We start from the raw sequence: 13,906 nt of genomic DNA, 5'->3' as shown, positions 1-13,906 counted from the left end.
GTAATAAATTACATTTTAAGATATATTAAAATAGAAAAGAACTATTTAAAAGTATGCAATCTTACGGTTTTTAATGAAATTTTTATCATAAATACTTCATAAAAAAAAATCTTATCAACCCCAGACACAGACATAATATGCACATACACAGTCATAACACAACTGACCTATCGGCAGGGTTTAAATTGGGCCGGGGTTTGAGCCCCGGCACATTGACTCCGGGGCTCGACATTAACGCTTCATTAACACCAGACAAGTAAGCATGTTGAGGTAAAAAAAAATCAAAATGAAAAGTTTTTATATTTAAAATACAGTTAGTTAGGCAGCATCACACAACGTTTTCACCATTACGACTGTTTAATAGTTCAATAAACAGTTCAATAAGCAAGTACAATAATATTAGGTCACTTACATTTTAGGCGGAACCACAGCGCATCTCACAACAACCAGCCGATTCATTGCTGAATGATTCCGTGTTCTGAGCAGATCGGTTGAGTCAAAGTTTCATTAGCCCATGCATAAACATTTGATGAATCAGCCGTTTGAACGAATCGCTTAAATGAACAACTCAGTGACTCACTCAATAAACGCTCACTACTGGCACCTACTGGCGTTTTAATTTCGTTTAAAAGTATAATTTCCACCATAATTTCTTGTTTGTATAATTAAAAAAATATTTAAAACAATCTCATAACATTATTCAATGCAATTGTATTTTTTCAGTGTAAATGATTTAATTATATCACATTATTATAACTGAATTTATAGATTAAATGTAAGAACTTGAAATGAAAGTATTAATGAGGTTAGGGGGATTCTGTGTTTTTCTGTCAATATGGGGTGCTGTGTGTACATTAATGAGGAAAAAAAATTAACTTAAATGATTTTAGCAAATGGCTGCAATATAACAAAGAGTGAAAAATTGAAGGGGGTCTGAATACTTTCCGTACCCACTGTATATATATATATATATATTACATGATGACACTCTTGGAAAAAAAAGCAGCGAAAAAATTAACTTGCTCCAGGCCATTCATAATTAAGTACAGCGAACCTCCTGTTGAGCACAAAACAGTTCAATATCTTGCTATCGATTAAGATGTTAAGTTTCTGTTAATCAATTATCCAATCAAAACCCTCAAGTACACGCTTTTGTAATACATTTGCATAATAATTATTTTTGGATAACCTCTATTAAATTCAGCCTCTAGTGCCTGGAGCAACTGCAGCTCAATGTGAAAAAGGTTTGCTCATGGTGCTTAACACCTTCAGGACTGAAATGCTTTCTTTCCACAGTTATTCTTTGTCATCTTATTTAGCTTGAAAATTCACCTTGAATGGTTCTCTATTAACAATTTAGCGAAGCCTCCATAGGTTTGGTTCAGTGTATTATGTACATGTGAGTGTTCTTATGAATACGTGGACCTATTCCAGACTCCAGAGCAGGTTCAACATCCTTAACATTAAAAGCCTGAGCTCTGCAGAGAGAGAACAATGCCACTCAATGCCATTCCTTCATCTACCCAGGGATACGCCTTCAATCTTCCTCAAGACTATGCCTTGCTTTTGTGAGCACTTAACAATCAACAATCTTGTAACTTCCGCTGGGCCATCGTACATAAAAAGTGTTTCTGATGAATGCATGGAGCACAAAGAAAAATATATTTTATTCATGCCATCCACTTCCATTTTCTGTATTTGAACACACTTCACTGCATCTGACAAGGAATTGTACCAATACGGAGGAGTGTATTCTGATGTAATTGTGTTCGCTGCATGAGCACTGCAGTGAATCGCTCATCATCAAGTCCAGAAGAATGCTTTATTCATTTTGCAGTCGCATGAATGCCAAACAGTGTGCTGTGTGGATGCAGTCCTCCCCTGCCAAAAATACAGTATCAGGCACTAAAAAGTTCGTAATTCTTTGGCACTTAGTAATGTGAAGTCTGAATGCTTGTCGCACTCTGTTTGGAAGCATTTCAGTCTCTGCTTCAGGACTTGGATGATTGTTATTCTACAGTACTTTTGCATTCCAAGAGTGGCAATACTATCATATTCATTAAAGGGATAGTTCACTCAAAACTGAAAATCATTTGCTTACCCTCATGTCATTCAAAACCTGACTTTATTTTCTCGGTGAACACAAAATGTTACTTGACAAACACAGTGAATGAGAATGGGGATGTCAAGCACCAAAATTACAAACACAAAAGACACCATAACAGTAGTTCAAACAACTCGTGCACTATTTTCCAAGTCTTCTGAAGTCATACAACAGCTTTGTGTGAGAAACAGACAAAAAAGACAGAAAAATCTTGGTGTCTGCCCTAGCTCTCCTTGTTGTATTCCATGTCTGATTTGTGAATGAATAGTTCTTTTGTGTCTGAACTTTTCGATGAATCATTGATTTAGTTCACAAAACTGATCTAAATGATTTGTTCACAATTTTGACTGATCTGGTCACAGTGATACACAACTTCAGAAGATTGCCAGTGAATCAGAGAATGAAACGAATCGAATATAGTAAGGCTTCAGAAGACTTATATATATAAAAAATAAATAGATTTTTCTATTTAAATTAATTATAGAAATATAAATATAATGCACTATTAATAATATGAACCACTTTTTATGGAACTTTTGTATTTTTTCAAGCTTAAAAGCTCTGGTTTCCATTTATTGTAACTACACGGAAAAGAGCAAGAATACAATTACTGAAAGTGTCAATTTTGTGTTCCACAGAAGAAGAAAAATGTATAAGGATTTGGAATGTCAAAAGGGTGAGTAAATATTATTTTTGAATTAAGTGATTCAAATCAGAACTTATACCATGAAATGCATCTACAGTACAGTGTAACCATATAGTGTAGTTCATACACTGTGTAAAGCACTGTAACACTTTTACAGTGAGAGAGTAAAGCAATCAAATTAACATTGTGCGCCCTTACCCAGGCCAAACAAGAACTCTGCAGCACCCAGAAAAACATCTGCCTCATGCCTCACCCTTCAAAGCTGCACTGACCTGTCTTTAATTAATGAGCCAAGCTTCATAACACAGTGAATTCATTGTCATTTTCAAGCCCGCCCTGTACTTCCAGCCTGCCTTACGTAAGATTACAGTTTGGCTGATAAGGTCCGCTGTTAGCAAGTGGCCCAATGTGTGATTACACCCTCTAATGGATTTGTCCTTACATAAGAGAGCATATAGCTGTGGGGTCAATCTCTCAGCTAGACCTTTGTTGTCTAATAAATGTCAGAGGCTTCATTTACCTCATAATTGATGGTAAATAATTTGCAGCATTTAACGAATGAAACAACAGACGACTAGCCTGTGACCCTAGATTGCTTTTGTGCAAACTACCTTGTCTTCATAACATCCTTCATTAATAGTGACATCAGCAAAGTCTGAACCGCAGCGTTTCCAGGGGTCAATGGCACATTTCCAGCATAGAGTGCAGCATACAGCTGCTTGGGAATCCTTCAGCTGCAGGGATGCAGCAAACTTGTTCGCTCCTATTTACCATATCAAATAAATAGATAATTATTGAATCAGATATCACAATGAGAGCTCTAGCAAAACCAAATGTGTCTGCAAAAATAATGATTATCTTTTTTAATAAACAGGCTGCCACTGGTTGGACAGACAGTCCCGCCCTGAATCTCATGCCATTCGTTGAAACAATGTTGCTGTATCAACCCACAAATCACTTACCAACAGCTGTCTCTGCATCTTGCTGAGAAAGGAGGGAGTATTTTAATACTGAAAAAATACGAACCTTTAAGTAACACTTGCAGTATGCCATATCCCAGTGAATACATCTCTATTTCTCAAATATTATATTAGTTGAATTAATGAAGGCTGTTTTTATAATTGTTCCAAATAACAACTGTTTATGCCTCCAGGAGGGAATAAATGAAAACATGGCATTAATCTATGAAACTGTAGCTGATTGTTTTTCCATTCAATTCAATTCAGCCAAGTGCTTCCTGGCTGATTTTATATGGTTTAATTTGCAACAAAACACCGCTAGGAGTCATATTATTGCCAAGCTGAGGCCTGTGAGCATCAAAATTAGCTCTACAATTACTTTTAATGGCAAAAGAAGGATTAAATGCTAAATTTTTAATGTGCTGTTAATCCACTATTCCTTGTATTTTCTGAACACTGACCTTACATACAATATAAACAGACCATAAACTGACTAGCATCACAAGCTCTGTAGAATTTAACCCAATAAAGAGGTCTGTTCTTAGATCTAGAAATGAGCATGTGGAGCAGAAATGGAAAATGTGCTTTTGAGAAAAACTGCACTGTCTAAAGCTTTTCTTAGTAAACGTGTTATCAGCCATCTTAACAGTGAACACTACTTGGCAGATACTAACTCTCAGCAAAATGCTGTTGCTCAAAGGTTGGTCATTCATAGCTTAAGTGACATAATGGAGTTGAGTTCTCAATTAAGTTCTGTTAAAATCTCATGTAAAATCAAAAGCAAATGAGACCATTGTTGAGATACTGTAAGAATGAAGAACTGTAGTGTTGATGTGCATACAGTATCTCAGATCATTTGGTTTAGCAAGAATTTGATCATAAATGTTTGAGTTCATATTGAAATCTTTTATTTTGATTAAAGACTTTGATATCTTGGAAAATATGAGCAAAACGGGTCTCATTCCCTAACCATGTGTAGGCACATATTTGTGCGTAAAACTACTTTTTGAACATTTGTTACAGAGAAATATGCTCATATTTAAATGACTCTTTTATTCAATTTTAAATAAACCAAATATACTTCAATAGCTAAATTCTCAATTTGTTCTTCATATAATCTCACTGCAGTATAGGAGAAACAACTGAGATTTTAAAGAGATTTTCCTGTGGGAAAGTGCTCCCTTTCATCATTACTTTCCAGCACCGCTGTGCAAAGCCTTATTGCCTTGGAAATAGCGGTTAGCTAATTACGGTAAATTATTTTTCTTGCTCTCCTGTCCATGGGAGCCAGGCACACAAGAAAGCACAACTATAATCAAGAGAGTGCCGTAACGCTTGTCCCATGGACATTTGCTGTGATCTGATGAGTTCCACACCCTTTGTTCAAGCCACCATCTCTGTAATGCTGGTAAAGAATGATAATAGGCAGCCATGTTTAACTCCTCAAAGGTAACAGCTAGAGACACTGAACATCTTTGGACACTGAACATCTTTGTGAGGTTTAAGGCACATAAGAGGTATCCTATCTACAACTTTGCCATTTCAGAAGGGAACAGATATGCATGTCCCTCAACACTAGTTACATCATTATACAGGTCAGAAGAGGCTCAGGGGATCAGGACATTAGCATTTGAGGAGATATTTGCAATCTCTGCTGTGTTGCTTTACAAAGCAATTATTTTGTTCAGGAGGGTGGCTCAGAATCGTTTCAGATGAATACAACTGGGGCGTTTTGTTGGACACACCTGCAAATTGTGCGCATCAGGCTAGATTAGCACTCACTGAAATCACAAATAGAGAGAACAGCTATGAACACAATGAGGATACACAAAAGCATCTATTTAAGAGGACTGATATCACTTTGTTCCCACTAGTAGAAGTGGAAAAGCAATATGGCGGTCTTGAAAAAAGCTGTGACATCACAATGACCTCATTGTTCTTAATTAATAATTTAATTGAAAATCTCCACCCTGTGGTGGTTCCCTCATCTACAGCAACAGCAGGTTATTAGTTGTAAGATGGCAGCAAGTTAATTACATTTCATAATTTGTATGTTCATTAATGCTCTCTTATTAGTGAACAGTAAACATTAGTGCTGCGCTTGTTCACAGCAGGTCTTTGTTAATGAATTTTCATATAAACAACATAAAGCGCTCAATGGATATGATTCACGGGACCCAATTTAGAACTCAACAGTAGAATCAAAATGTAGCTAAATGTTACAGTTATAACATTTAACGTGTTAAAGTTTAAACATTTCTTGGTTAACATCAAAAGGCTGGTTAGTACGGCCCAGTTGGTCCCTGCTGGTAGATACCATAGCTACACAATAAATGTTCAAGAGAAAATTCTTATTATTGTGTAGATTGCGTCACAATCTACACAATAATAATAATAAATGTTTCTTGAACACCAAATCAGAATATTAGAATGATTTCTGAAGGATCTGACACTGAAGACTGGAGAAATGGTGACCAAAAAATACAGCCTTGGTGAACATTAGAAACTTTTATACATTAAAAATCATACCAATCCCAAACTTTTGAATGGTAGTGTATATAAAATACAGGGCAATGTTACTAAACCTATGCAAACATTTACTACAAAACCAGAGGCCACTGATGTTAAAAAGTTTACCAACTCTGAACTTTGTGTCAACTTGCAAATAGTAGGTTCGGTTGTCTAGAGAATTACACCAAAGAGTCAGGTAAGATAAGCCAGGCAAGTGAGAGAGTGACAGAAGTAAAACTAACATACCTAATAATATTTCAGAATGACTCTTATCATCTGAAATTATAAGATAGGTCCCGGGCTGATTTTTCAGTCCATCCCTGCACCATGGTGTGCTCTTGCATGCATTACACGCTTCTCCGGGTTGACAAGTTCCTCCTCCAAACTGACAGCACTTGAAGGTTATTGAGGGTTGTATCTCATCCAAAAGAGAACATAATGATCAGCAGACTGCCTAAACACCAAGTCCATGAACATCTTAAGTGCTCTACATGCCTTAAATGAGGTCACAATAAGAACTAGATTGAAAAGTTTGTAGACAAACTTTAAGTTGGCTTGAAAAAGCCTAGCTCGAAAGTTTGAAAAAGCTTTAAAAGCTTGCAGTCTGAAAGTTTTCAGTTTGGAGTGGTTTAAAAGTTAAAATAGTTTTAAAGATTAAAGTTTGAATGTTTTCAAGGCAATACAGTCTATCGGAAAAACAGATAGGTATAAAACATATTGCTAGGGTACCTGGTGTGGTTGCTAGGCTGTTTCTAGCATGACTAGCATGTTGCTAACATGTTTTTAGCATGATTAGCATGTTACTAGCATTTTGCTAGCATGATTATCATGTTTCTAGCATGATTAGCACGTTGCTAGCACAATTGTTTCTAGCATTACTAGCATGTTGATAGCATGTTTTTAGCATGTTACTAACATGTTGCTAGCATGACTAGCATGTTACTAGCATGGTCTTAACATTTTGTTAACATGATTAGCAAGTTACTAGCATTTTTTTCTAACATGATTAGCATGTTACTAGCCCGTTGTTAGCATGATTAGCATGTTACTAGCATGGTGTTAACATTTTGTTAACATGATTAGCATGTTACTAGCATGTTGTTAGCATAATTAGCAAGTTACTAACATGTTACTAGCATGGTGTTAGCATTTTGTTAACATGATTAGCAAGTTACTATAATTTTTTTCTAACATGATTAGCATGTTACTAGCACGTTGTTAGCATGATTAGCATGTTACTAGCATGGTGTTAGCATTTTGTTAACATGATTAGCAAGTTACTTGCATGTTGCTAGCATGATTCTACCATGATTAGCATGTTACTAGCATGATTCTAGTATGATTAGCATGTTACCAGCATGATGCTAGCATGTTTCTAGCATTTTTAGCAAAAGTTGCTAGCATGTTACATGATTAGCATGTTACTAGCACGTTGTTAGCATGATTAGCATGTTACTAGCATGGTGTTAGCATTTTGTTAACATGATTAGCAAGTTACTTGCATGTTGCTAGCATGATTCTACCATGATTAGCATGTTACTAGCATGATTCTAGCATGATTAGCATGTTACCAGCATGATGCTAGCATGTTTCTAGCATTTTAGCAAAAGTTGCTAGCATGTTTCTAGCATGATTAGCAAGTTACTAGCATGTTGTTAGCATGATTAGCAAGTTACTAGCATTTTGCTAACATGATTCTAGCATGATTAGCATGTTGCTAGCATGATTCTTGCATGATTTTTGTATGATTAACATGTTTCTAGCATGTTTAGCAAATTGCTAGCATGTTTCTAGCATGATTAGCATGTTACTAGCATGTTGTTAGCATGATTAGCAAGTTACTAGCATTTTGTTAGCATCTTTCTAACATGATTAGCAAGTTACTAGCATGTTGTTAACATGTTTCTATGCTAATCCAGCTAAAACCAGCTAAGACCAGCCTAGCCTGCTAAAAAAAGTGGCCAAAACCACTTTAAAACCAGCTTGGGAGACCAGCCAAAGCAGTCAATCAGCTTAGGCTGGTTTTAGCAGTTTTTTTCAGTAGGGAGTTGTTAAGCTTTGCTATAGCAACAGACAGCTTAACTACACCATACGTCTTATTGTATAAACGTTTTCACCCCCTCAATGAAAGTCTATGGGATTTTAGGTGGTTTTGATAGTCTGGTTTACGAAAACCGTAAGCCGGATCAGTTAGAAAAGATATAGCAACCCGAGTCACACCAGTCTGAAGGTCTGACCCGACTTTGGTGGTTGTAGCTTTAAAAGTCTAGGAGGAGATACATTGTCAAATGTGTCAAATGTAATAATGGCAAAACATTCTACACTCTTAAACCATTCTGGGTCTCCAAAGGACCTTTCAGTGCCCCCTTTTTTCTTAGTGTGAAGAACATTTTAAAAATCTAAAAAAACTTTTTCCACTTTAAAAACCTTTTGTGGGATGGAAAGGTTCCATGGGTGTCAAAGGCTCTTCATGGAACTATAGATGCCAATGAAGAGCCTTTACTTTTATGACTGTAGGATTGTTATTTGGGTCCCAGCTAACCATGCTCAAAGCACAAATATCTGCACTGTTGATATCAGACGTATTAAAGGAGTTCTTTAAAAGCCGCATGTAACTGGCAAAGTTTAAAACCCTTGTTTTAGTACAGTGATTGACTGACAGATGAGGACCCATCAGGTCAGATTAGTGTTTACAAATGCAATGTGGTCACATTCATTTTAGACTACCTCTAAAAATATGTTGAATCATCTGAAAGGATCTTTATACCAGTGTCAAGATAGCAAAGACCTCAGTCTGAACCACAGTGTGCATATATTGAATCTAGTGGGAATCTATTATGAGTATATAAATGGATAAGCACTTCAGAATTTATATATCCACACTGGAGAGACAGATCACTGCATTTCCCTGTCAGTGATGGAGGAGAGAAAGAACTAAATTGCCTAAATGGCCATCTCCATTGTATGTTGCCTCTCTTGGCACCTGCGTATATTAAATGACAATCATGTGTCTTAAATCAATTGCTTTAGGCTGAAGATGTATGGGAAAGCAGTCTAAAAACATCAATAAGACAGTCAGTTGATCTTTGGCCATAACTAGCCGAGAGCGTGCCTGCGCATTGGCCGCATTCAGTGGGAGGCAGCACTTTAGATATAAAACAAAAGATCCCCTGACACATGCCAATGATCCCTGTGTTTATTGGGCTCAAATCCTGCTGCATGGGCACTAAATGAAGTAAGACCTGCCCAGAGGCCCAACGTTAATTACCACATGTATGCTTTCTTGTCTCCTGAAGAATGAAAAAGCCATGAGCTGCCATTAATTTCGCCTTGTCTCTTCTAACCAATAAAGGCAAGAATCAAATCACATGACATGACATTGCAACATTTGGGCCATTTAAAATGCACACAAAATTATAAATAAGGCATATTTGAAGAGCTGTAGCATATAGGGATTTCATAATGCTACCATGACGTAGATGTATGTAAACCATGCAAAGTTCACACCAACATGTCACTGGTAGTATATACTCTCATCCTAGCAATATATAGTTTAAAATGTATGCACGTGATGTATTATTCAACAAAAGAAGATGCAAAGGTCCCTGTGAGTAAAAACACAGGATCAACACAGAGTGCTTTAGAATGACTTAATGTACCGCTGAAGAAAATATTCCATCCTTTTTTCTGTTCAAATGAAGTGTTGCATATTGACAGATGTGATTGAAATTATGATGATTCAATATAAAGAGATATTTGTTCAGTAAAGTGATTACTCCAGCTTTTTTGATGAAGCATATGTCGTGAAATAACTCCATATGGTAATTTATTACGGGAACAGTTAAGGCACGATTGCATGTTGCACTAATGACATTATTTTACATCACTGTCATTACCAAACCACATTAAGGTGCACATTTTTACCCACTGAACACATTTTGTGATCTCAATAATATTTCGATCTCATTTTCTGCTCCAGATCTGGAGTAAACAAATTTGTAAAGCACTATAGTATTCAATGTACCCGGCTCCAGGTGAGCTGATGACTGACCTTATCTGCCATGATCATGGATGAGCCGCCATGGATCCCCAGAATGGGTATCAAAGTCTGAGAGGAAATAAAATCCAAAATCTGGGCGATGGCTTCCTGGTCCGTGCCGTCCCCAAACACCACCCCATGGATTTTAGTCCCAGACATGAGATCGCACACATGGGTAATGATACTTTTGGGGTCCGTTTCATTCACCAGCAGGGTCACCACGTTGACGTCAATGGGATCATCTTTGCTCCACAGAGCCCGTATATCTCTATCGGAGATGTAGCGTGTTTGACCCAGGATCACGGCAATGTTTAGTATGGGCACTTTCTCTGCCGCATGCGAGACGTTGATGAGGGTAAGGAGAGCTGGAAGAGTCAGAAGAACCAACCTGGAAAACCCCATAGTGCTCGACTTCATTCCCTGCAGAGCAAAAACACAAAGATAATAGAGGCTGTTTGTGATATAATGCATTTAGAGGTTTACAAAATATACCATGTAATATACTTCAAGGAGTTTCTTCTTAAAGAGGAAACACATAATGACTCCAGACAGGCAAATCTTATGCAACATTGCTTAATAATTCTTTTAGTTCAGAATTACATTACCTGAAATAGCTATTCAGTAACATATACATTTTACATCCAATCCAGTGGAGTTACACAACAACTGCGAGAAGCGCAGGATTTAATAATCTCATTTTGGAATTTAGGCAATGAATAGCTAGCAATGAGCAAATGATGAATATTACATGTGACACTAGATCTGAGCAGCGAGCAGGGCAGAAGAGAGTGGAGCTGACATCGTCACATGAAGAGTCTTGGAATGACTGAGCGGAGGAAGCTCACAGGCCCTTCGCTACTGTGGCCAGCATGTATACGCAAACAGATGCATTGTAAAGCAAGGGATAAAACTGCAGAGAAACAACATATGGTGCAGGGGCTGTTGGAGCTTGCGATTCTCATGAAGAACAATACATCATATCACCATTATTAAAGACAACTGAATGAGTAAGCTAGATTTAACACAGTTTCGGCTGATAAGAATTCAGTAGAGCAAGCGAACTTGAATGGTTCATTTGTTTCAATGCAGTTGAGCAGAGATTGGTGAAAATATCACACTTTGTGTGATTGGATCGAGGCTTGTCTCTAGAGAGTAAGACTCGAAGTTTGATGCATTTTTGAAGATATGCATTTAGATTAGATACTTATCTTTACAGTGATTTAATAAATGTTACATATAGCCTATACAGATGTTTAAATATAGCAGAGCATGCTGGGTTTTTTGTCTTTAAATCAATGTTTTAAGACACTACATGACATTTTGTCCAACACAAACACTGTGTCATCATGTTTTTGAGTGGATGCAAAAATATGCAATGTTCACGCTCTGAAAGTACTGATAAATGAGTAAATAAATTATGAACCATGTGACAAACATTAATGAATGTGGAGCTGAGATTGTACGGACTTTGGCTGGAGGCCATCTTCTGACAAGTACATTTTACATTTATATTATATTTTATTTTAATGTAATTAATTAGAGATTGAGGGGGGGAGTATATTTTATGAAGATTTTGCTGTTTGCATGAATAAAACTGGCCTCATTTGTTATTTTAGGCAAATGCGATATCAGTGTTCTTACAACGTGACAGAGATCTTAACATGGGAAATATATCTAGATGAATATTGCTTCTGATACCTCATTAATTTCCTCAAAACGACCATTATGCAAGTGCGCCCCCTATTGACGCGTCTGGTTTTGCGTTCTCAGCTGGAATCTCAGTACGCTGTACGACACTATAATATTCAAAGAAAAAATATACGCGTCAGAACTTTACAACCGAAGCAACTAGGGAGGTCAATCATATCCATTTTCACAGAAAAGAAGCAACATTTAGGCCTACAATCCCGCTGTTTAATGAAAAATAAAACCAGCGTTATGTTTTAACAAGTAGGCTAGCCTGCTATTTGAAGTTGGCTCAACAACTCGACCAAAATCCGCATTCATCTGTTACATATCATAGCAAGCACAGACAAGTCCTCTATCATGTAAAACCTTTTCAAATGACACGTTTATCTTCCTTCTGCTCTTTTTGTCTCGTTCATTAGTACATTTCCTCGTTTTATCCAGCAAAAGCAAACCGCAATCCTGAGGGAAAATCTTCAGATTTGATGCTCACATGATCACGACACGAGTTTTCTTACAGGTAAAACAAGAGCGTGTTTTTGAACATAACTCTATAAAACACAACTTACTGTTTAAAACCCCTATATCCTACCATTATAAAGTATCAAATCCCGTTTTCTTCCTTTAATGCCTCTGTTTTAAAACCGCTCATCCCTAATGATGCAAGAAAAGCCGCGTTTTCCTGCATCAAATTAATTTAATTGAAAACGTTTATGTTCATTCTACAATGTCCTTTAAGAGACCAAATCGTAATGGACAAAGCGAATTTTAACAGAGCGACAGAATAAATAAATACTATTTAAAAAATACTCACAGCATCCCTCTTCCACAAAGCTCCAACGATGTTGAATGGGATGACATTGCAACAGTCCTCCTCTCACCAGCCAGGCTGGAAATATGGATAATTATTCCCACCGACGAATCCTTTAAGTTCAACCACAGAACCATATGAATCAAATTAATCCAGTGGTTTGCATGTTTATTAATTATCCATGACTCTTCCTCGATAAACAGAAGCGCGAGACTCGCACGCTGGGAACTGAATCCGCAAGAAATTAGGACTGAATCTGCGAGCAGGACCACAGGACAGTCTCACAGTCCTCTTTCCCCACAGCCTCTCTGGATGCCGTCAGTTACACATCCTTAAGGTGAAAATGAGAATTACACCGTTTCTAAGAAGAAACCCGTTTTCAGTGCAACTGTCTTCAAATCTTGTGAGTCCGAGTCTTTAAATGTCATGCCAACCCTCACTTGACGTAACTTAACCTACACATAATCCTAAAAGTTATACTAGACAACACATTCATAAACTCGCTGGATGTGGATTATTAATGTATTACCATCGGTTCGGCTTTGTGGAGCTTTTACCTGTCGGCGGCCAGGTTGGAAATATGGATAATTATTCCCACCGACGAATCCTTTAAGTTCAACCACAGAACCATATGAATCAAATTAATCCAGTGGTTTGCATGTTTATTAATTATCCATGACTCTTCCTCGATAAACAGAAGCGCGAGACTCGCACGCTGGGAACTGAATCCGCAAGAAATTAGGACTGAATCTGCGAGCAGGACCACAGGACAGTCTCACAGTCCTCTTTCCCCACAGCCTCTCTGGATGCCGTCAGTTACACATCCTTAAGGTGAAAATGAGAATTACACCGTTTCTAAGAAGAAACCCGTTTTCAGTGCAACTGTCTTCAAATCTTGTGAGTCCGAGTCTTTAAATGTCATGCCAACCCTCACTTGACGTAACTTAACCTACACATAATCCTAAAAGTTATACTAGACAACACATTCATAAACTCGCTGGATGTGGATTATTAATGTATTACCATCGGTTCGGCTTTGTGGAGCTTTTACCTGTCGCGGCATGGTTCTTCAGCTTTTTCAGTGATCTGAATCATTTCGGTGAGGAATTGCCTCTCTGTGACGTATGACAATTCCAGAGCCGAACTTCAC

The 13,906-nt window shown here is 37.4% G+C and overlaps 1 protein-coding gene across 1 annotated transcript in view; it reads right to left on the bottom strand.

Moving 5' to 3' along the window:
• The window catches only part of LOC107685916 (glutamate receptor ionotropic, NMDA 2A-like), a 178,897-nt gene extending 165,712 nt beyond the window's left edge, over window positions 1-13,185 (bottom strand). The window contains exons 1-2 of the mRNA XM_016482665.1: window positions 12,760-13,185; window positions 10,272-10,679 (exon numbers count right to left, since the gene is read on the bottom strand). Of these exons, the coding sequence (XP_016338151.1) occupies window positions 10,272-10,676 (405 nt within the window). The 5' untranslated portion in view covers window positions 10,677-10,679; window positions 12,760-13,185. The remainder of the gene's footprint in view (window positions 1-10,271; window positions 10,680-12,759) is intronic.
• Window positions 13,186-13,906: the final 721 nt, after the last annotated feature.

Source organism: Sinocyclocheilus anshuiensis, unplaced genomic scaffold (genome assembly GCF_001515605.1).
Source record: "Sinocyclocheilus anshuiensis isolate Anshui unplaced genomic scaffold, SAMN03320099.WGS_v1.1 scaffold701, whole genome shotgun sequence".
In the NCBI taxonomy this organism is placed as follows: domain Eukaryota; kingdom Metazoa; phylum Chordata; class Actinopteri; order Cypriniformes; family Cyprinidae; genus Sinocyclocheilus; species Sinocyclocheilus anshuiensis.
This window is presented reverse-complemented; position numbering and strand designations above follow the sequence as displayed.